General features: G+C 39.6%; 1 protein-coding gene across 1 annotated transcript in view; it reads left to right on the top strand.

The window, feature by feature from the left end:
* Positions 1-22484, top strand: part of MYBPC1 (myosin binding protein C1) — an 82540-nt gene that overhangs the window by 47427 nt on the left and 12629 nt on the right. The window contains exons 20-26 of the mRNA XM_046011783.1: positions 8294-8453; positions 9803-9907; positions 10697-10885; positions 11943-12077; positions 16262-16429; positions 20263-20351; positions 22134-22329. Of these exons, the coding sequence (XP_045867739.1) occupies positions 8294-8453; positions 9803-9907; positions 10697-10885; positions 11943-12077; positions 16262-16429; positions 20263-20351; positions 22134-22329 (1042 nt within the window). The remainder of the gene's footprint in view (positions 1-8293; positions 8454-9802; positions 9908-10696; positions 10886-11942; positions 12078-16261; positions 16430-20262; positions 20352-22133; positions 22330-22484) is intronic.

Below are 22484 nucleotides of genomic sequence, written 5' to 3'. Positions count from 1 at the left end.
ATGTTGAACCGACCTTGCAGTCCTGGAATAAATCCCACTTGGTCGTGGTGAATAATCCTTTTAATGTACTGTTGAATCCTATTGGCTAGTATTTTGGTGAGAATTTTTGCATCTGTGTTCATCAAGGATATTGGTCTGTAATTCTCTTTTTTGATGGGATCCTTGTCTGGTTTTGGGATCAAGGTGATGCTGGTCTCATACAATGAGTTTGGAAGTTTTCTTTCCATTTCTATTTTTTGGAACAGTTTCAGAAGAATAGTAATTAGTTCTTCTTTAAATGTTTGGTAGAATTCCCCTGGGAAGCCATCTGACCCTGGGCTTTTGTTTGGAGATTTTTGATGACTGTTTCAATCTCCTTACTGGTTATGGGTCTGTTCAGGTTTTCTATTTCTTCCTGGTTCAGTTTTGGTAGTTTATATGTCTCCAGGAATGCATCCATTTCTTCCAGATTGTCAAATTTGTTGGCATAGAGTTGCTCATAGTATGTTCTTATAATTGTCTGTATTTTTTTTTAAAGATTTTATTTATTTATTTGACAGACAGAGATCACAAGTAGAGAGGCAGGCAGAGAGAGAGAGGGAAGCAGACTCGTTGCTTAGCAGAGAGCCCGATGCGGGACTCGATCCCAGGACCCTGAGATCATGACCTGAGCCAAAAGCAGCGGCTTAACCCACTGAGCCACCCGGTGCCCCAAATTGTCTGTATTTTTTTGGTGTTAGTTGTGATCTCTCCTCTTTCATTCATGATTTTATTTATGGGTCCTTTCTCTTTTCTTTTTGATAAGTCTGGCCAGGAGTTTATCAATCCTATTAATTCTTTCAAAGAACCACCTCCTAGTTTCATTGATTTGTTCTATTGTTTTTTTGGTTTCTATTTCATTGATTTCTGCTCTGATCTTTATGATTTCTCTTCTCCTGCTGGGTTTAGGGTTTCTTTCTTATTCTTTCTCCAGCTTCTTTAGGTGTAGGGTTAGGTTGTGTACTTGAGACCTTTCTTGTTTCTTGAGAAAGGCTTGTACCGCTATATATTTTCCTCTCAGAGCTGCCTTTGCTGTGTCCCACAGATTTTGAACCATTGTGTTTTCATTATCATTTGTTTCCATGAATTTTTTCAATTCTTCTTTAATTTCCTGGTTGACCCATTCATTCTTTAGAAGGATGCTGTTTAGCCTCCATGGATTTGGGTTCTTTCCAAATTTCCTCTTGTGATTGAGTTCTAGCTTCAGAGCATTGTGGTCTGAAAATATGCAGGGAATGATCCTAATCTTTTGATACCGGTTGAGACCTGATTTGTGACCCAGGATGTGATCTATTCTGGATAATGTTCCATGTACACTAGAGAAGAATGTGTATTCTGTTGCTTTGGGGTGCAATGTTCTGAATATATCTGTGATGTCCATCTGGTCCAGTGTGTCATTTAAGGCCTTTATTTCCTTGTTGATCTTTTGCTTGGATGATCTGTCCATTTCAGTGCAGGGAGTGTTAAAGTCCCCTGCTATTATTGTATTATTGTTGGTGTGTTTCTTTGATTTTGTTATTAATTGGTTTATATAGTTGGCTGCTCCCACGTTAGGGACATAGACATTTAAAATTGTTAGATCTTCTTGTTGGACAGACCCTTTGAGTATGATATAGTGTCCTTCCCCATCACTTATTATAGTCTTTGGCTTAAAATCTAATTGATCTGATATAAGGATTGCCACCCCAGCTTTCTTCTGATGTCCATTAGCATGGTAAATTGTTTTCCACCCCCTCACTTTAAATCTGGAGGTGTCTTCGGGTCTAAAATGAGTTTCTTGTAGGCAACACATAGATGGGTCTTGTTTTTTTTAATCCATTTTGATACCCTGTGTCTTTTGATTGGGGCATTTAGCCCATTAACATTCATGGTAACTATTGAGAGAGATGAATTTAGTGCCATTGCATTGTCTGTAAGGTGACTGTTACTGTATATTGTCTGTATTCCTTTCTTTTAAAGATTTTATTTTATTTTATTTAAATTTATTTGACAGAGAGAGATCACAAGTAGGCAGAGAGGCAGGCAGAGAGAGAGGAGGAAGCAGGCTCCCCGCGGAGCAGAGAGCCCGACGCGGGGCTCGATCCCAGGACCCTGAGATCATGACCCGAGTCGAAGGCAGCAGCCTAATCCACTGAGCCACCCAGGCGCCCCTGTATTCCTTTCTGATCTACTACTACTACTCTCTTTGCTTAGAGGACCCCTTTCAATATTTCCTGTAGAGCTGGTTTGGTGTTTTCAAATTCTTTCAGTTTTTGTTTGTCCTGGAAGCTTTTTATCTCTCCTTCTATTTTCAATGATAGCCTAGCTGGATATAGTATCTTGGCTGCATGTTTTTCTCGTTTAGTGCTCTGAATATATCATGCCAGCTCTTTCTGGCCTGCCAGGTCTCTGTGGATAAGTCTGCTGCCAATCTAATATTTTTACCATTGTATGTTACAGACTTCTTTTCCCAGGCTGCTTTCAGGATTTTCTCTTCATCACTAAGACTTGTAAGTTTTACTATTAGGTGATGGGGTATGGACCTATTCTTGTTGATTTTGAGGGGGGTTCTCTGCACCTCCTGTATTTTGATGCTTGTTCCCTTTGCCATATTAGGGAAATTCTCTCCAATTATTCTCTCCAATAGACCTTCTGCTCCCCTCTCTCTTTCTTCTTCTTCTGGAATCCCAATTATTCTGATGTTGTTTCTTCTTATGGTGTCACTTATCTCTCGAATTCTCCCCTTGTGGTCCAGTAGCTATTTGTCCCTCTTTAGCTCAGCTTCTTTATTCTCTGTCATTTGGTCTTCTATATCACTACTTCTTTCTTCTGCCTCATTTATCCTAGCAGTGAGAGCCTCCATTTTTTATTGTACCTCATTAATAGCTTTTTTTAATTTCTACTTGGTTAGATTTTAGTTCTTTAATTTCTCCAGAAAGGGCTTTTATATCTCCAGAGAGGGTTTCTCTAATATCTTCCATGCCTTTTTTGTGCCCGGCTAGAATCTTGAGAATCATCATTCTGAACTCTAGATCTGACATATTACCAATGTCTGTACTGATTAGATCCCTAGCCTTCAGTACTGCCTCTTGTTCTTTTTTTTGTGGTGAATTTTTCTGCCTTGTCATTTTGTCAGATAAGAGTATATGAAGGAGCAAGTAAAATACTAAAAGGGTGGCAAAGACCCCAGGAAAATGTGCTTTTACCAAATCAGAAGAGACCCCAAATTGTGGGGGGGAGAAAGGGGATAAAAAGAGGTTCAGAAAAAAAAAATTTTTAAAAAGAAAAGAAAGAAAAAATATAACAAAGAAGAAAATATAAATATATACTAGATAAACTAGTTTAAAAACGTTAAAAAATAAAAGGGTAAAAGTTTTTAAAAATTAGCAGAAGAAGAAAAAAAAATTGAAAAAAAATTAAAATAACCGCAAGACTAAAGAATCATGGGGAGAAAGCCATGAGTTACACGCTTTGCTTTCTCCTCCTCTGGAATTCCGCTGCTCTCCTTGGTATTGAACCTGCTCTCCTTGGTAGGTGAACCTGGTCCTGGCTGGATTTCTTGTTGATCTTCTCGGGCAAGGGCCTGTTGTAGTGATTCTCAAGTGTCTTTGCCTAAGGCGGAATTGCACTGCTCTTACCGGGGGCCGGGCTAAGTAATCTGCTCGGGTTTGCTTTGGGGAGCTTTTGTTCCCTGAATGCTTTCCTTAGAGTTCTGGAGGACGGGAATAAAAATGGTGGCCTCCCAGTCTCTGGCCCAGAGGAGCCGAGAGCTCGGGGCCCCACTTCTCAGTGCGCCCTCAGAGAATAGTGCCCAATCACTCCCATCTCCCTGGCCTCTGGCCGTGCTTGGAGCTCACCCAGCCCGCGACCGGTTCAAGGTTATCCTGAGCTGAGAGCTCAGTCCTCGGCTCTGTCTTGTAGCCGGCTTCCCTGTTCTAATACCTGCAAGCTCTGCAACACTCAGACACCCCCGATCCTTCTGTGACCCTGTGGGTCCTGGGACCACGCTGACCCTGCAGGGCTTTACCCCAGTTTAGCCTCTGGAGCGATGTCCCTCAGCAGAACAGACTTTTTAAAGTCCTGATTTTGTGCTCCGTTGCTCTGCCGCTTGCCAGGAGCCGGCCCCTCCCCCCACAGTCTATCTTCTCTTCGCTTTGGATTCACTTCTCCGCCAGTCTTACCTTTCAGAAAGTGGTTGATTTTCTGTTTCTAGAATTGCTGTTCTTCTTCTCTTCGACCTCCCGTTGGATTTGTAGGTGTTTGCAATGTTTAGATAAGCTATCTGGCTGATCTCCTGCTACCTGACGTAGTCTCAGCCTGCTACTTCTCTGCCATCTGGACTCCTCCCTCCGCAAAGTATGTTCTTTGATCACAGTGGGGTTAATTAGAACCCCATTAATTAGAAATCAGTAGCAATAACATGTGGAAAATTTTCAAATAATTGGAAACTAACATTTTTTGGAATAAATCATGGATCAGAAAAAAGAACCACAAGGGAAATTAGAAAATGTTTATGAGCATACCACTAATCATGATTTTCAGAATGCTACTCAATCAGTATTAAATAGCCCCATATCAATTAAAGAAATGAAGTTTGTAGATAAAACCTTTCAGAAAGAAAATTCCAGGCCTAGATGGATTTATTGGAGAATTCTATCAAAGATTTAAGAAAAAACAATACCAATTCTACATAAACTCTTCCAGAAAATTGAAAAGAGAATAGGAGTATTTCCCAACTCATTTTTGAAGCCCAGTTATTCCCTTACAGCAAAACCAGGAAAAGGCATTAGAAGAGACTATAAACCAATATCACTCATGAGCATAGATGAAAAATTCTAAATAGAATTTAGCAAATCAAATCCAACAATATATAAAAGGAATAATATGTTATGACTAACTGGGTTTTATCCCAGGAATGCAAAGATTGGTTTCACATTTGAAAATCAATTAATATAGGGAAGCTTGGGTGGCTCGGTTTGTTAAGCATCTGCTTTCAGCTCAGGTCATGATCCAGGGTCCTGGGATCAAGTTCCGCATTGGGCTCCTTGCTCACCAGGGAACCTCCTTCTCCCTCTGCCTGCCATTCCCCCTGCTTGTACTCATGCTCTCCCTCTGACAAATAAATAAAATCTTTTTTAAAAAAAGAAAATCAATCAATATAATTCACTGTATTAACAAACCAGCAAAAAAAATGTAAGCATGGTCATATCATAGATAAAGAAAAACATTTGACAAAACCCAAAATCCATTCCTAATAAATACCTCTCAGCAAACTAGGAAGTAAAAGGAACTTCCTCAACATGATAAAAAAAAATCTGTGAAAATCCTACAATGATCATTTTACTTAATAGTGAAAGATTGAATGTTTCCTCCCCTCAGATCAGCAGCAAAAGAGAGATGTCTGTCCTCACAACGTTTTCTATTTAAGATTTTATTTGAGAGAGAAAACACATGCAAGAGAACACAGTGGGATAGGGAGACATTGAGGGGGGGGGGCTCAATCCCAGGACACTGAGATCATGACCCAAACTGAAGGCAGCTGCTTAATCAACTGAGCTACCCAGGTGCCCCATCTCACAACTTCCATTCAACATTGTCATAGAAGTTCTAGACAGGGCAATCAGGCAAGAAAAAGAAATAACAGATCCTCATATTGGAAAGGAAGAAAATAAAACTGTGCTTATTGTTATTATAGATGACATAATCATAGATGTAGAAAATTCAATGTAACCTACAAAAAATCTGTCACAAATGGTCATAGTAGCTTTATTTATAATTTTTAAAAAGATTTCATTTATTTATTTGACATAGAGAGAGAGAGAAGTGAGCATAAGCAGGGGGAGCAGCAGAGGGAGAGGGGAAAAGGAAGAAGAGGGGAAAGGAAGAAGGCTCGATCCCGGGACCAGGATCGTGACCTGAGCTGAAGGCAGATACTTAACCAACTATGCCAACCAGGGGCCCCAGTAGCCTTATTTATAATATCCAGAAACTGCAAACAACACAAATGTCCATCAGTAGATGAATGGATAAACAAATTACATGATATCCACACAATGGAATACTACTAGCAATAAAAAAGAATGAATTATTGATGTATACAACAACTTAGATGAATAATTATGCTGAATGAAAGAAGCTGAATAGCAACAAAAATATTTCTAAAAACTAACAATACCAAATCCTTATAAGGATATGTAACAACTAAAGACTCATACGTCACTGGTGGAAAAGCAAACTAGTACACCCACCTTGGAAAAGAGTTTGGTAGTTTTTATAAAGGTAAACATGCACTTGCCATACAACTCCACAACAAAATTCCTAGGTATTCACCTAGAGAAATGAAGACATGTGTCTGTACAAAAACTTGGACATGAATGTTTATAACAGCTTTATTTATAATTGTCAAAAGTTGGAAACAACTGAAAAGTCCAGTTGTACAAACATACAGTTTGTACATGCATACACCAACTGCACATGGAATATACACTCGGATACTACTCAACAGTGAAAAGGAAGGTACTAATAAAACATGTAGTAACATGGATGAATCTAAAGAGCATCATGCTAAGTGAAAAATGACAGATCCAAAAGGCTGCATATGGTTTCTGTACTTTAGATGACATTCCAGAAAAAGGAAAACTGGAAAGACAAATAACAGATTGGTGGTTGCCAGGGACCAGTGTGGAGTGAGTGAGCTGAGTGAGGTGAGTGAGCTGTGAAGGACCATGGGGATACCATTGGGGGCCATAGAAATGGTCTGTATCTTGATTGTAGTGGTGGTTGCACAATCACAAAAATTTATAAAAATTCATAGAACTCTATATCTAAAAAGTGTGTGAATTGTACTCTTTGTAAATGATAGCACAATAGACAAGCAAACAAAAATGTAGAAAACTAAAGAAGATAATATAACACCAGCCTAAATAAGTATTTTTCTTTTCACATTAAAAAGAAAGCAGAACATCTTCTATAATCTTAAAATGAGAATTTAGCTAATGTGAGGAAACTTTCTTTTTTTTTTAATTTTTTTTATTAACATATAATGTATTATTAGCCCCAGGGGTACAGGTCTGTGAATTGTCAGGCTTACACACTTCACAGCACTCACCATAGCACATACCCTCCCCAATGTCCATCACCCAGCCACCCTATCCCAACCCCCCACCCCCTCAGCAACCCTCAGTTTCTTTTGTGAGATTAAGAGTCTCTTATGTTTTGTCTCCCTCCTGATCCCATCTTATTTCATTTTTTCCTTCCCTACCCACAAGCCTCCACTTTTCCTCTCAAATTCCTCATATCAGGGAGAGCATGTGATCATTGTCTTTCTCAGATTGACTTATTTTGCTCAGCATAATACCCTCTAGTTCCAGCCACATCATTGCAAATGACAAGATTGCATTTCTTTTGATGGCTGCATAGTATTCCATTGTATATATATGCCATATCTTCTTTCAATTATAAAACAGAAGAATTATGAAAACTATAAGCTATTTCAGGTATTTTTATTGCTGTCACAGTCTTTTGTTATTGAAGACGTGTGAGTCCTAATCCAAACCCAAAAAAGTAAAGAGTTAATTTAATTGTTATTAGGAAATTACTCAGTTTCTAAATTACCTTGACCTTCTCTATGTTTTCTCTTTGTATACTGGCTGTTCATTGTTATGTAGGAAGATGACCTAGGAATCAGAAAATTGGAATGCTGTTTTAAATTTCTGGTTTAAGAAAGAAGGAAAATAGTGACGGAGAAGAAAAAGGGGAGAAGAAGGAGGAGGAGGAGGAAAAAAAAGAAAGAAAATATAATGGAAGGCCCAACCTACCCTGTCTTTACTTAAGGAATTAGATGTTCATTCTTTCATGTCCTGTTAGAAGGGAAAAATCAATACTCAACAACTTGTATGAAAAATAGTCATTGTGGTCTTCTTCAACCCTTTTCAGTATTTCTAAATTTTCAAGACCTATAAGGAAATAAGCAAATCATGATTAGTTCCTGATATGAATTTAAATGCTCTAATTTCATGTCCAAAGAGACTCCTCTCCTAAAATAACAGTTCTACAGTCATATTTTTGTCCTCCAAATTTTTCTTTGGCGAGTTCATGGTTAGTGGGCTTTTGAGACAAATCCCACAGGTTCCTGCTGTGTAATATGGAATGTTAATACCTTTGTCCTTACAACTGGTGGAGGATCACACTAAGAACATGTATTTTAGGCATTAGCACCACATCCAGCTTAAGTTCTAAGGCCTTCTGGAGTAGTCCTTGTCATATAGGTCATGCCATATTTTGTTTCTCTCCTTAGGCTATTACGGAGGGCAGTGGCCGGATAAGAGCAGAATCTTACCCTGACAGTAGCACTCTGGTCATTGATGTTGCTGAAAGAGATGACTCTGGTGTTTACCACATAAATCTGAAAAATGAAGCTGGAGAAGCACATGCAAGCATCAAAATTAAAGTTGTGGGTAAGTGCTCTGGGCCAAAAACTTCTAGAATCAAGTTGACATGTCCATATGCAGAATAGACTTTGGCAACTCTTGGTTCTCTTAGCTCTTCTGGGTAGCCAACAAAGGAAAACACAGTATAGCTATATTTTATAAATCACTGTTTTTCTATCTTTGCCACTTCTTTTCTTTTCTTGCCTTCTCTTTTCTTTCCTTTCCTTTTTAAAAAATTTCCTTCCCAGGGCACCTGGCTGGGTCAGATTGTTATGCTTCTGCCTTTGGCTCAGGTCATAATCCAAAGTCCTGGGATCAAGCCCCACGTCAGGCTCCCCACATCAGGCTCCCAGCAGAAGGAGTCTGCTTCTCTCTCTCCCTGTCTCTGCCCCTGCTGTGTGCTCTTTATTGCTCTCTGTCTCTCTCTCAAATGAAAATAAATAAATAAATAAATAAATAAATAAATAAATATCTTTGAAATTTCCTTCCCTTCTCTCCCTTCCCTTCTCTTTCTCTTCTTTTTTCTTGCCTAGAGGTCCAATAGTATAAATGCATAACTAAGGTTAATCATTTGGGGCTGCTGGTCATTAGCTCTTCACAGTCATATTCCCTTTCGGTGCCCTCTAAACTCACTGAAACACGATTGCTAAACAATTTCCAACATCACAATCATTGTAGAAGAGTAAGAGCTGTATCAGTCCTTAGATGACCTCCTAAGTACAAGTTTGAAACCAGGTGAAATGAGTCCAGTGGATTATTGATGGTCCAAGTTTTCATGGTCTCTCTATCTCACTTTATTTCTCCCTTAAGAAATATATTTCAAATGGACCAGAAACTAAGGTCACTTTATCAGGCACTGAACTATGATAACAGGACATGGTAACTTGCCATTTTTGACTTGGATTTCTCCCAGTCAACATCTTTATTCTTCCAACTGATTTATAACAATAGTCCTTGATTCAGTTCTGCTGAAAGTTCACCTTGTATTTTAAAAAAACAAAACACAAAACAAAATCACATCTGATATTTATGCAGTAACTTCTTAGTTACCATTTTCAAGGTAAAGAACAAGTGTCTTGAGTTCCATATGGGGCTTATTCTCTAATGTTGTAACGTGAAAGAACTTGAATACATTATTATTTTTATCTTTATTGGGCCCACCATCCGTTATCCCATATGGAGTGTGACTTTTTGCCTAAATTAGTTACTATGTACATTTCAATAAGAATGGAAAATTATTCAGAAAAAAAATGCTTCAGTGATTATCACCAAAAATCCTTTTCTAAGTGACATTTTTCTTTGTGCTCTCATATATGCTTACTTTATTTTATGTTTTTATTCTAGTCTATTTATTCCATTTTTTTTGCTTACTACAGATATCCCTGATCCTCCAGTGGCACCAAGTGTGACAGAGGTGGGAGATGATTGGTGCATCATGAACTGGGAGCCTCCTGCCTATGATGGAGGGTCCCCGATCTTAGGTAACTACATGGTAGTCTGTCCGTGGAACTGCCAGTGGAGTTGGAATCCTTTTTATGCTGATTAGTATAGAGCGCCTTTTAAAAACTGCATTTAGAAGAAAACCTATCATACTGTGACTTTAAATATCCATTCAAATTGAAATACATGTTGGAATTCTCTGTTAAGTACTTGCAATTTAAATAACTCTGATAACTCTAATATTATCTGACTGCCTATTCTTTTTTTGTTTGACATTTACATTTAATATCCAATTTTGCAACATCTATAAGTCTAACTTTAAATTGTCCTAGTCAGTAAATGTCTACTTCCATAGAACTGTGTCTATGAAGAAATTTCTTTTAGAGAAAAATACTTAGAAGAACTTGCTTCCCCTATGGAACAAGAATTTTTTCTACTTGAAGCTCTTAAAACTAGTCATTTCCCTCTTCTTATCTACTCTTGGGACTGGATCCAAATCTATTACTCAACTATAGGAATGGTATAAGTTTCTACAGTTTACATACCTGTGATAAATTTTTCTTTCTTCTCTTCGTATACAATTTTATTGTATTATTTTTAATATTTTAATATTATATTCTTTTTATCCATGTCCTATAACATTAATGTTTATATTCCCTATAATCTCTCTCAAACAACTGATGGGATAAGGTGGCTTAAAAATATATGCACACCTGACTACTTCACTTAAGTGCTGAGAATATGAGAAATTTTAAGAATTCTAACACCTGACAAAGTTTAATTTTGGAGACCATGGAAAAACCTCAATTTCCACTTTGTGTCACTTGCAGGATACTTTATTGAGAGGAAGAAGAAACAAAGCTCCAGATGGATGAGGCTAAATTTTGATCTCTGCAAAGAAACAACTTTTGAGCCCAAGAAGATGATTGAAGGTGTGGCCTATGAGGTCCGCATCTTTGCAGTCAATGCCATTGGCATCTCCAAGCCCAGTATGCCCTCCAAGCCTTTTGTTCCTTTGGGTGAGTCAAGAGAGATGCGCCTCTGTCATGCAGATCACTGCCCTGGCTTGTGACTGCTTCCTTCCAACCTCTAAATGGAGCACACCTGGAAGCTTCTTAGAGTGTGGGTGAGCAGAAGGTTGGAGGCAGTTAGGGAAAATTTTCTAAGAAACTGAAAAATAGCTTTGGTAGGGTTGAATGTCTTCATAATGTAGACCCTGGAATTTATTACCAGAATTCCAGTGAGAGCCGTAGGTGGCTCTGGAGGCTGCTTTCCTCTTCAGGCACTTATCTGAGCCCAATGACACAGGACCACTCCCCTTGTGTCCCGAAGGTATAACCCAGCACCTAGGTGTAAGCACTATAACTAAAAGAGAGACCAGTTCAACAAAACACACTTGAAAACTAGTCTCTTTGCTTTACATCACACCTTAAATGTTATCTATTGAGCCAACAAAGTCAGTTCTTTATTTTTTATTTTTTAAGATTTTATTCATGTATTTGACAGAGAGAGAGAGATGACAAGTAGGCAGAGCAGCGGGCAGAGAGAGGGGGGAAGCAGGCCCCCTGCTGAGCAGAGAGCTTGATGCGGGGCTCCATCCCAGGACCCTGAGACCATGACCCGAGCTGAAAGCAGAGGCTTAACCCCCTGAGCCACCCAAATAAACCAAGAGAAGATGTCCACGCTCTTTTATGGTAGTGAAGTCCTTCTTTCAATGGAAAGGAGATTTAGTGCAAGAGTTTGAACTTTAAAGTTAGGTTCTGGGAAATTTACTCTGGGTTATTAGATCTCATTTGACTTTTTTCAACTTCCTTGGGTCTCCCAGCCTCCCTCGCCAATCCAAACTAGAGGGAAAGTGTGGCAGCATTTCTAAAAATTTCTATGCCTGGCAAATCTTTGCCTTCTACACAGTATAGGCTTGAGGAGTCTTCACTGAATTTTATTAAGACATGGATGGGCCTTCTGTGTACATACTTATCTGTATCCTAGTTCATTTTGTACAGCTTATGCTGTAACACCATAGTTAATGTCTTCTGTTTCTCTCTCTCTCTCTTTTTTTTTTTTTTATCTCTGAAGCTGTAACCAGCCCTCCTACCCTTCTGACCGTTGACTCTGTAACTGACAACACTGTCACGATGAAGTGGCGGCCCCCAGACCAGATTGGTGCGGCGGGTTTAGATGGCTATGTGCTAGAGTATTGCTTTGAAGGAAGTAAGTACAACTGGTAGTTAAAATGAATACCATCATCAATAGGTGAGATACACTCCTCCCCTTTCTTTTGTTGCTCATTCTTGGGAAATCTCCTTCCGCAGAAAAATGACAAGAGGTAAAGGTCATCCTTCTAACGTGGATAAAAACTTAGCCCTTCTTTGGTACTCGATGCTAACAAATGGAGATCTCAAAAGTATCCTAGCTAGTCTACCAGATCAGACAACGTGATAGGTCTAAGACGTAGGAGTAAGGGAGTCTGACAAAACTTCAGGGATTTCCACTTCTTGAATTTGAGGGTTAAAATTGTACCAACAAAATAAAAGTCTAGTTAGGATAAAGCAAGTTAGAATTCTAAACCCTATACTAAGCAGAGGTCAGCTATCAAAAGTGCTGCCTATTTCTGGGTAATAAAGAGAGATTATATTGGGCTAGTTGGTGATCATCCCCTACCTTCCTAAAGAAAAAAAAAAAAAAAGAAGAAGAAGAAGAATTAAGGATATCTTTCAGTGCTTAGAGGAAGCAGCATTAAACCCCAGAGAGTATATTCAATAGATTTGACATGTGACAGAATTTGTCTCTGTATGGGAAATTTAATCACTTAAATTTAAGAGGAGAAGAGAAACAGCACCCCCCCCCCAAAATGTTGATAGAAAGAAATGACACAAGAAAATATGGGCCAGAGTGTACCTAAAACCAAAAATGATGTGAAGTTCACTGAAAGCATCTTGTATTTTTTTGATTTCCTGCTTGGCATGATTTGAAAATTGGCGAATAAAACTGCCCCAGTTTGAACTCGGGTTCCACTCTAGATGACAGGAGGTAGGTAAACAGTCCACCCGGGAAGCATGTTCTTGTCTCCACAAATGATAGGCCAAGACAACCTCTGAGGAAACTCTTTGGATCCCAAACTTTAACATGGATCTTACATGAAGGAGAGAAACTGCAGAGTACATTTGAGAAATCAGGAATGTGAACATAAAGCACCTTTCCAGGAGGAAAACCTCTATGGAAAAGAAACTTCGTATGAAGAAACAACTGCTGAAAAGGAAATCCCAGGCCCCTGGATTGGGACATCCCTTGAAATGAACACCATTGGTTTCGGTTGTGGTTGCGAAGGAACAAGAAGGGGGTTGGGGAAGGGGCAAGGCATCCGGGGAACAGTTCCATTTTCATGTGCTTGGCTCACAGAACACTCTGCTTGATTTCTCCAGGGCTTAGAAAGCCACTAACCAAAACTAGTGGGGACATTATGAGAAAGTTCCCAGGTATCCCCGTGTGGGAGTGGGATAGTTTCACTAATGCAACAGGTATATTCTTGAATGCTTCAAAATAAGTTTTATTCCCATTCCATCCCTCCTCCCCCCATTTCAAAAAAATCCTGAGTAATCCACTCTGTTATTTATATCACCCCAGCAGCAAAATCTCCCAATCTTACATGTGATGTGGCTGCTGAGCACGAACATTTGTGTACGTATGAAACAGAGCAAATTCTTTACTCTTTTCTTTCTGATAGGTTTAAAAAGTAAGAAGATACAGCAAAATGATAGATGGCTGTCATTTTGATGTTACCCACCTTAGATAAAATACAACGAAGTGTATTTTACATAATTTTGTGTGTGGTCTGTGTAGATATATATGTATATGCATTTATACATATATATATGTACACAGTCATTATTATGTATCTATTTTGCCACATAACATTTTGGAATTAGCTTTCTATGGAAGTTCTTTCGTAACGTGTATATCTTTCTTCTTGCAGTCTTTTCTTTCTTTATGTGGCTGCCCTATTCTTCATTCTTTTTAATGGCTGTTGTCCTCCAGACTAATTTTCTGTAGTGTTTAATGCTTCTAGATATGTCAGGTTTTATTCTGTAAGAAAATTCGTTCTTTTATAAGATCGTGTGTTGGTTTTGAGTCTGCCTTTCTCTTGTTTTGGGGGTTTTGGTTTTTTGGTTTTTTAATGCCTGCAGCACATTACTCTTCTTTGTTGTCTTCCTTCACACTCGCTCTTTCTTTTCTTTCTTAAAAATTCTCCTCGTGTATCAAGTAACTTTCGTATTCCTTCCCCATCCCTCCGACACCATTTTCTTTCTCTCGTTTTCCTTAATAAAAGTGGTTCAGATGTGAAGGGATGGGCTATTTTTTGTTCCCCTCTGATCTTGTTTCATCCTGTTTTCTCTTGAAATTTCTCCTTTACTAGGTCTTTCCTCTTTCGAGCACATTTTCTGTCTCCTATTTTCACTTTCTCATCAACTGTCTCTTCACTATGAAAATACCAGCACAATAGCTCCCAATCTGACCATTGGCTTAAAAACGTATCTCTTTTTTGATGTCCTATTGAAATTTTAAAATTTTTATCAATCCATATGCCCTTGCAGCCACCAGGATCTTCTGTCTCCCTGTTCCTTCTCCCTGATACTCCTAGAAGGGATGAAATCAGAGAGAGGAGAAAGTTCCGTGGGCTTCCAATCCCCTCCTCCTCTCCTGAGAAACTAGAAAGGCATCATCCCAAACCAGTGGGGTGTACTCACGACCAGTCCAGGAGCCAGCGACATTCCCTCCACCCCATGTGAAACTCAGGGACCCAGGCAGACGCAATTTGTATTCTTGACTGCAGAACTCGTTGCCATGGCAACGGGGCGGGGCTGCCTCCAGAGCTGCAGGGCTGGCTTTATCCTGAGTGCCCTCACTCCCAGCCTGTGATGATTGAACCCCATGGTGGGAGCGCTATGTTCCCTGGGTACCTGGGAGGACCCTCCCAGGCTGAGGGGGCAGGAACAGGTCAAAGGATAGACTGTTCCACTGTGTGCTGCTCCTCTGTGGAGTCCAAGACCTGCTCCTCTTTTCTTTTCAGGGTCTTGCTTTGTTCCTCTCTACCTCTTGTTCCCACAGCTGGAAGTGCCCAGCCTCTTTTCCCCTCCTCTTCTCTGTGGCAGATGCCTCAGGACAAAAACCGCAGTCTGAGCAGAGCAGGCTGTGGCTCTCCTAAGGAACTCCCCCCTCCCTAATGTGTTTGGTCTCTTCGTCACTGCTCTGAAGACAAATTATCTTTGCATACTTTGCATACTTTACTAACAGAGAATGCTCACTACTGATACGATATTCTTCTGGTGTGAAAGTGGGTGTCTTTAATTAATTTTAATGACGGATTCTCAAAGGTACATCAGCAAAACAGTCTGATGAAAATGGGGAGGCTGCATATGATCTACCAGGTAAAGTATTCTACGAAAGCTTTCAAACTTTTTTACTTACGATAAAAGTTTCTGGGAATGTTCCATGACCAAGCATGAAGTACACCTACCACCCACACACAGAAAAGCCCCTAGAGATCGAGGGAGTGGGTGGGCAGTGAATTAATAATGTGGAATACAAGCCGTCTCCCCCTCCCCCCCCCAACAGAGGGCATAATGCGTACAAACTTTTAGAAGTTGAAATATTTGCAAACCCCTCTCTTGATGTTATAGACAAAGCTTACCAAAACCTTTTAAAAATATCAACATTTTTGATCAAGGTAAAAAGAATGCCAATTCCTTAAGAGGTCTTGGCTCCTACCCAAGCTGTGTTTCCTTTCTACCATGGATATTGGCTTCTTGTCTTCATAAATGGGAGCATGATCAGACTCCCTGGGCCCATTTAGTGCCTCATAATAAAAAAACCAGCTAAGATGAAACAGAGAGATTATGTGACTATAAAGGTCTGTGTATCTCATTCATAAGAATAGCATTTTCCTGTTCCAAAGTTTAATATGCATAGGTGGCTAAATGTCATGATTATGTCAATCCTTATAAAACCGAATTGGAATAAAACTGCTACAAAATTCTTAGGGACCGTTACTGTGATTCAGGATACTCCAGTATCACTTTAATTTCTTGAATCACAGTAACTGTCCCCAAGAATTCAGGATACTCTAGTATCATGGTATCTTGAATAAGAGGTTTTTCAGAAACAGCAGAATCTGATTATCCTTCTTCCTGTCATTTACATTAGCCATTCGAGACCATTTTTCATTTAAATATGAAGAATGCTCACCCATGTAGTATGACTCCAGACCAAAATCATATTTCCTCCAACTGATTTAATTATGAGTCAAATGCTAGTTTGGAGCCGACTGTACCCATTAGGGTGATTTCTTTCCCTAAACACCATTTCTCCTTGTTTTCTTTCTCTTTTGTGGGTTTTAGCTGAAGATTGGATAGTTGCAAACACAGATTTGATTGACAAGACCAAGTTCACCATCACAGGTCTGCCTACGGATGCCAGGATCTTTGTGCGTGTGAAGGCTGTGAACGCCGCAGGCGCCAGCGAGCCCAAGTACTACTCCCAGCCCATTCTGGTGAAGGAAATCATAGGTAGGTGGCAAGACTTTTAGAATTTTGTCTCCATTTCCAACATCATTTGGTTTTATGTTCTAACCCCTTTTTTTCTCAAGTCTTCCTATTTTGCTATCACTCCTTTGATGTATAGTCAATGCCCTCCTGGAAGTTAGGAATGAACAAAACATCTCCTTTCCACCAGTGTGGAGGTCAGGGTTTGCAACTTGGTACAAAGACCAGTTAGTTAACCTCACCAGGTCCCGTGAGGCAACTCTGGCCGAGCTGCCGATTTCCACTAAAGAGAGGGAGCATGAATGCAGCAGGGCAAACAGACAGCAGCAACATGGCTCCGACGGGTCTGCAAGGCCAGAACTCTCTTCATAGTGAAATGAACACATTAGTCGCCCTTTTCAGTGTTTGACATCTGCACTGGTGGTGCCCAAGTGATGGGTCAGCACAGACCCAGTCAGGGCCACCAAACCCTGCTAGTTATTTCTGTCTTCCTCACCACCTTGAACTCGTAAAGTAAAAAAGCCAGCTTTGCCTCCACATATTCTTTGTTTTTTAAGATTTTATTTCTTTATTGGAGACACGGAGAGAGCGAGAGAGATAGCATGAGCATTGGGAGGGGTAGAAGGAGAGAGAGAACAAGGTGGGGCTTGATTCCAGGACCCCAGGATCATGACATGAGCCGAAGGCAGATGCTTAACTGACTGAGCTACCCAGGTGGCCCACCTTGGCATGTGCTTGATGAAACATAAAAATTATTAATTTATTAAGCATTGATCCTCAAGGACACATTTTTTCCTACATTTATATAGCAATGGCATGCAAAAGATGTATAGAGACCTTACACTGCATATTGCAGTGCAATGGTTGTCTCTAGAATAGCCCTTGTGTGACTGAGAGGTGGAGCTAGTGACCTTTCTCAGAAAATTCTATTTTCACTTGAAAAAAAAAAATGACTGTCTATTTGGCAGGCATTTTGTAGAAAATGAAAGCAATGAGCGTATCACTTCAAATAAAACAACTTACAGTATTTGTTGTCAGTGTTTCAGTGAAAAAAAATACAAGCTTTTAGGGAAAAATTAGAATTTTGGAAAACTTATATCCACCCCCATAGACTTAACTGCTCTCAACACTTATAACTGTTCTCATTAAATAGGCAGTGATATTAATGGATGTAATTTTTTGACATTGAATAGTGGAATGTGTCAGCATCTGGACGATCTACATAATTTGGTGAAGCAATATTTCCCAAATGACAAATACATGTTTAAAATATGCATCAGTACAATGTATATTAAAAATGGAAGCTAGTCCAGTGGATTTTAATGTAACAGAGTGTGAAAAGTTAATTGAAATAATTTGAGATTCCACATTGTCCCTCACCTTTAAGAAATTACAATTTATCGGGGCGCCTGGGTGGCTCAGTGGGTTAGGTCCTCTGCCTTCAGCTAAGGTCATGATCTCAGGGTCCTGGGATCGAGCTCCACATCGGGTTCTCTGCTCAGCGGGGAGCCTGCTACTCCCTCTCTCTCTGCCTGCCTCTCTGCCTGCTTGTGATCTCTCTCACTGTCAAATAAATAAATCTTAAAAAAAAAAAAGAAATTGCAATTTATCATTTTTAGTTTAGAGTCAAAAAGGAATATCCAAAATTGTCTAAAAAGTTCATTAGAATATTTCTCCAGTCTGTGTGAAGCCAGATATTCTTCACTAAATGACTTCAACTTAGGGAATATATTGAAGGCAAATTGAAGGCAGGAACAAGTTGGAAATTCCAGATCTCCTCTGTTAAGTCAGACACTAAGCAGGCTTGCTTAAATAGAAAATAATGCCATTAAAATGTTATTTGTGTTTTTATTTTTAAATGAAGAACTAAATATTTCAAACATCCTGTTTTAAATTCTAATAGGGCAAGTACTGATATATACAGCACACATAAACAAAAGCTGAGAAGTTACTTTTTTGAGAGCGATCCTTGATAATGTTTAAGAGTGTGGTAGAATACTCTGACAACATGTTTGAGAGTTGCTGCTTCAGGGGAAAGAACACTGGACGGGGGCCTGGGTATCTGGGTTCTAGACCATGTTCTGCCACAGACTCGTATTGTGGCTGCCTGAAACCTTTTAGAAGTGAGTTACGGGATAGATGTTTGGGTGGATGGTTGGGTGAATGGATGGATGGGTGGGTGAAAGAAAACTTGAAGCCTGCACATTTTCTTAATAGATTCTGGAGACAGCCTTTGTAAATTGAATCCTGTTTCCATCATGTGTTAGCCGTATGACCTCAGGCAAGAGACTTAGTCTTCCTGAGCCTTAATTTCTTCATCTGCAAATCGGGGATAACAATAGCACCTGACCCATCAAGAGGCTCTGAGGATTAAATACATGGATCCATGTTGCTGCTTAACAGAATGCTTGTCACATAATAAGCTCTCCATATGTGTTAGCTTTTATTATGATGATTGTTTAGTTTGCTGCAGAATCTGGCTGAGTTTCTTTTTCCTCATTTGTAAAGTTAGGGAGCTAGGGGATCTCTAAGTTCTCTTCCAGCCCCAACATTCAGTAGTCATCATCATTGTCACCATCATCATCATCATCTCCTAAAGTTTATTGAGCATTTATTATTCTCAACTATTAGCTAAATGCTTTACATGGATAACCTTATTTAATCCTCACAAGAGTCATACAAATTAGATGCATTCATCATGCTGATTTTATGGAAGAAAAGTTTGAAACCAGAACTCCTATGTATTAGATTTAAGACTCAAACCCAGATCTCGGACTCCGAAGTCCACACTTCTGAGCCTGGGCTCTTAAGGCTAACTCCAGCTTCTAATCCTGGCTGTGTCACCAAGGGCAAGTTACCTAACCACTTATACTCCTGTTTCCTTTTTTTTTTTTTTTTAATTTTATTTATTTGAGAGAGAGAGTGAGAGAGAGCACGAGAGGGGTGAAGGCCAGAGGGAGAAGCAGACTCACCGTGGAGCTGGGGGGCTAATGCTGGACTCAATCCCGGGACTCCAGGATCATGACCTGAGCTGAAGGCAGTCACTTAATCAACTGAGCCACCCAGGGGCCCTCGTGTTTCTTTATCATGAAGTAAAACAGTACCTATCCTACAAGGTGTCCTTGAGTTTGAAATTAGTCCCCTCATGAAAAGTATTTTGTCCATTGTCTGTCACATATAAGCCTTCAAATGATGAGAACTGCTTCATCCTTGTGAGTCTACAGGCTTTTGATTCCCTGCTTCTGATGGGTTTGCAACAACATGTCCTAGTACTTTATGGTGGTTAATTAATGAACATCAGTACATAGTGGGCTAGAGCCACTGATTGTCTATCTTACAGCCACACAGGGAGAGAGTTAGTATCCACTTGCAACAGAATTACCCAAATAACAAGTGCTATGTGCTAAAACTCTTTTGTTTGTTTTTTTCTGGTGAGAAAAAAATGAGCAGTCTTACCAGCTAATGTGGTGCCCATAGATCTTTTGTGGAATGTTCACTGGAGAATATGCTTGCTGTTAGAAACTATGAAAAATATATCAAAGGTCCTAAGAGAAAACTTGCTGTTTTTCTATAACATTGCTTTAGACTTCTAATGACTATAAAAATAGGAAGTTACCATAAAGTGAAGGAGGTCAACAATAAATTCTGTTGAGTCAAACTGTGCAAACATCTCTGCTTGAAAAAAATGTTAAGAACCAAAGTTACTGTACATTATCTGGTAATGGCACATCTGAGATTTTCCTGTAGAGACATCAGCACAAGGATATCCCAGTGAGTATCATGCCGGTATGCTTCTGTAAGGCTATTTCCCGTGTACTCTGCTGATCACAAAATTATACTATTCTACTTTCACTCAGAGCCTCCAAAGATTCGCATCCCACGGCACCTGAAGCAGACTTATATCCGCAGAGTTGGTGAAGCTGTCAATCTGGTTATACCTTTCCAGGTAATAATTCAGGGTCATTTATTCTTTTTTCAGTGTTGGGGTGTTTAAGAAGTAGAAACAGGTACTCTAGCACTTAAATTCATCATGATTCAGGATTTCTTCAGAGGAACGTAGATAAATAATGCAAGAGATATGGGGAGTGAGTAAACGATCCTGTGCTTGTTGAGAAAACTATTAAACTGATAGATACTCCTTCTGCATGAGATGAATGATGCCTAGGTTGGACTGGTCTGAAGCTCAGGGACTATGGTTGGGCAGAGAGGAAATACCAAGGAGCTGCCCAAATAAGAAAAGCTTAAAGATTCTGGCCCTGCACATCTGTAATAAAACTAGTCTTCATTTTAAGTGAAGCTCTTGGTGTAACATTCAGGAAAACAACATGTACTTACTTCCCATAATCAAGCCAAAGGAAGAAGAATAACTGAATGTTGAAATCTTGAGGCCACTAGCTGAAAGATGCAAACATTGTTAAATCATTGTTCCAGCAAAAGAATCCATTGTTTACAAGATTAACCAGACCTCACCTACAATAATATAATTTTGGTCTGGTACACACACACACACACACACACACACATACTGCCCCACCACCCCATTACCTATTGGATTCTTTTCATGCCTCTAGCCAGCACTGTTCAATAGAATTTTCTACAATGATGGAAATGTTTTATAGCATCAATGTCCAATATGGTAGCCACCAACCAAATATGACCATTGAGCTCTTGAAATGTGGTACTTGAAACTAGTGAAACTGGGAAGGTTGATTTTTCATTTTCCTTAATTTTAATTAGTTTTAGTTTAAATAGCCATGTGTAGCTTGTGGCTCTTATCTCAGAAAGCATGACTCTTGAATTAGAATTAAGGTTTCTGCATACATTTGAATACACACAGAGTTCATTCAAACCCAGGATCCCATGACAAGTAAGCTAAAGGACAGCTATTTTGGGGCCTCCCTTATTGCACTTGGAGCCTACATCTTAGAAGAGGCAGTTACCTTCTACATGCAGTGTGTGAAATCAGAAGGAAAGTCAAGGAAGACACAAGTGTAAGGAGCTGGCTTGGCAAGGTTCCTCCCACTTCTCTGTCCCCATACTCTCAACTAAAACCAGGAGCTGGCACTAGGCAGGCACTGAGGATGGAATGGGACAGCCAAATCTGCCCTCCAGTCTTCCCACCTTGTCTACTGCTGGCACTAATCCCAGTTACCACATTTTGGGGGTGTATCCAGCTACCCTCTTGTCAATCTTTGTAACCATCCTGTGAGATAGGCGTTATCATTGCTCTCATCTTACAGATTGGGAAATTGAGGCACAGAAAGTTTAAGTAACTTGCCCAAGGTCACACAACTATCAAGAGGTAGAATCAGCCTCCAAATACAGATTCCAAGGCCCCAGAGCCCATATTGTTAATCATTATGCTGTGTTGTGCTGGCTTTGGAACTAGAGAGACCTCTAAGACCTGGTTGCAGCACTTACTTAAGCTGCAACGCCTTGGGCAAGTCATTTAAGTCCTTTACCCAAAAAGTGAGGATAATGATACTTATTATCTTGCTGTGAAGATTAAAGGAAATATTAAACATCATGTACCTAGTGTAGTACCTTGCACAAAGAATGCAGACAACAGGCAATGTGGGTATCACTGTTTCTGCCACAGTTGCTGACCACCAGACTGTCTCCAACTTTGCCTAGAATGGGGTAAGCAACTGTCATTTTTTGTAACGCTGAAAAAAAAGTCTTTAGACCATCCGATTTCCCTCCCCCTCTACTTTTTCTGTCTTTTTAGGGAAAACCAAGACCAGAATTAACTTGGAAGAAGGATGGTGTAGAAATTGATAAGAATCAAATAAATATTCGCAACTCTGAGACTGATACAATCATATTTATCAGAAAAGCAGAGAGGAGCCACTCTGGGAAATATGATCTGCAAGTCAAAGTGGAAAAATACGTGGAAACTGCATCAATCGATATACAGGTCGTTGGTAGGTTTGAAAGAAAGAACTAGAACGTTCTGTCGAAGCAGTGTTTGGTCTAATTGTCCTTATCGTTAAGGCAAGAGTAAGAATTTTTGTTAAATTCATTTTCTAGAGTTAGAAAATATAGACAAATTAGTAACGTTAGTATTTCAAAATAATTT

Source organism: Meles meles, chromosome 7 (assembly GCF_922984935.1).
Source record: "Meles meles chromosome 7, mMelMel3.1 paternal haplotype, whole genome shotgun sequence".
Lineage (NCBI taxonomy): Eukaryota > Metazoa > Chordata > Mammalia > Carnivora > Mustelidae > Meles > Meles meles.
Note: the sequence above shows the minus strand (reverse complement) of the source record. Positions and strands in the feature narration are given on the sequence as shown.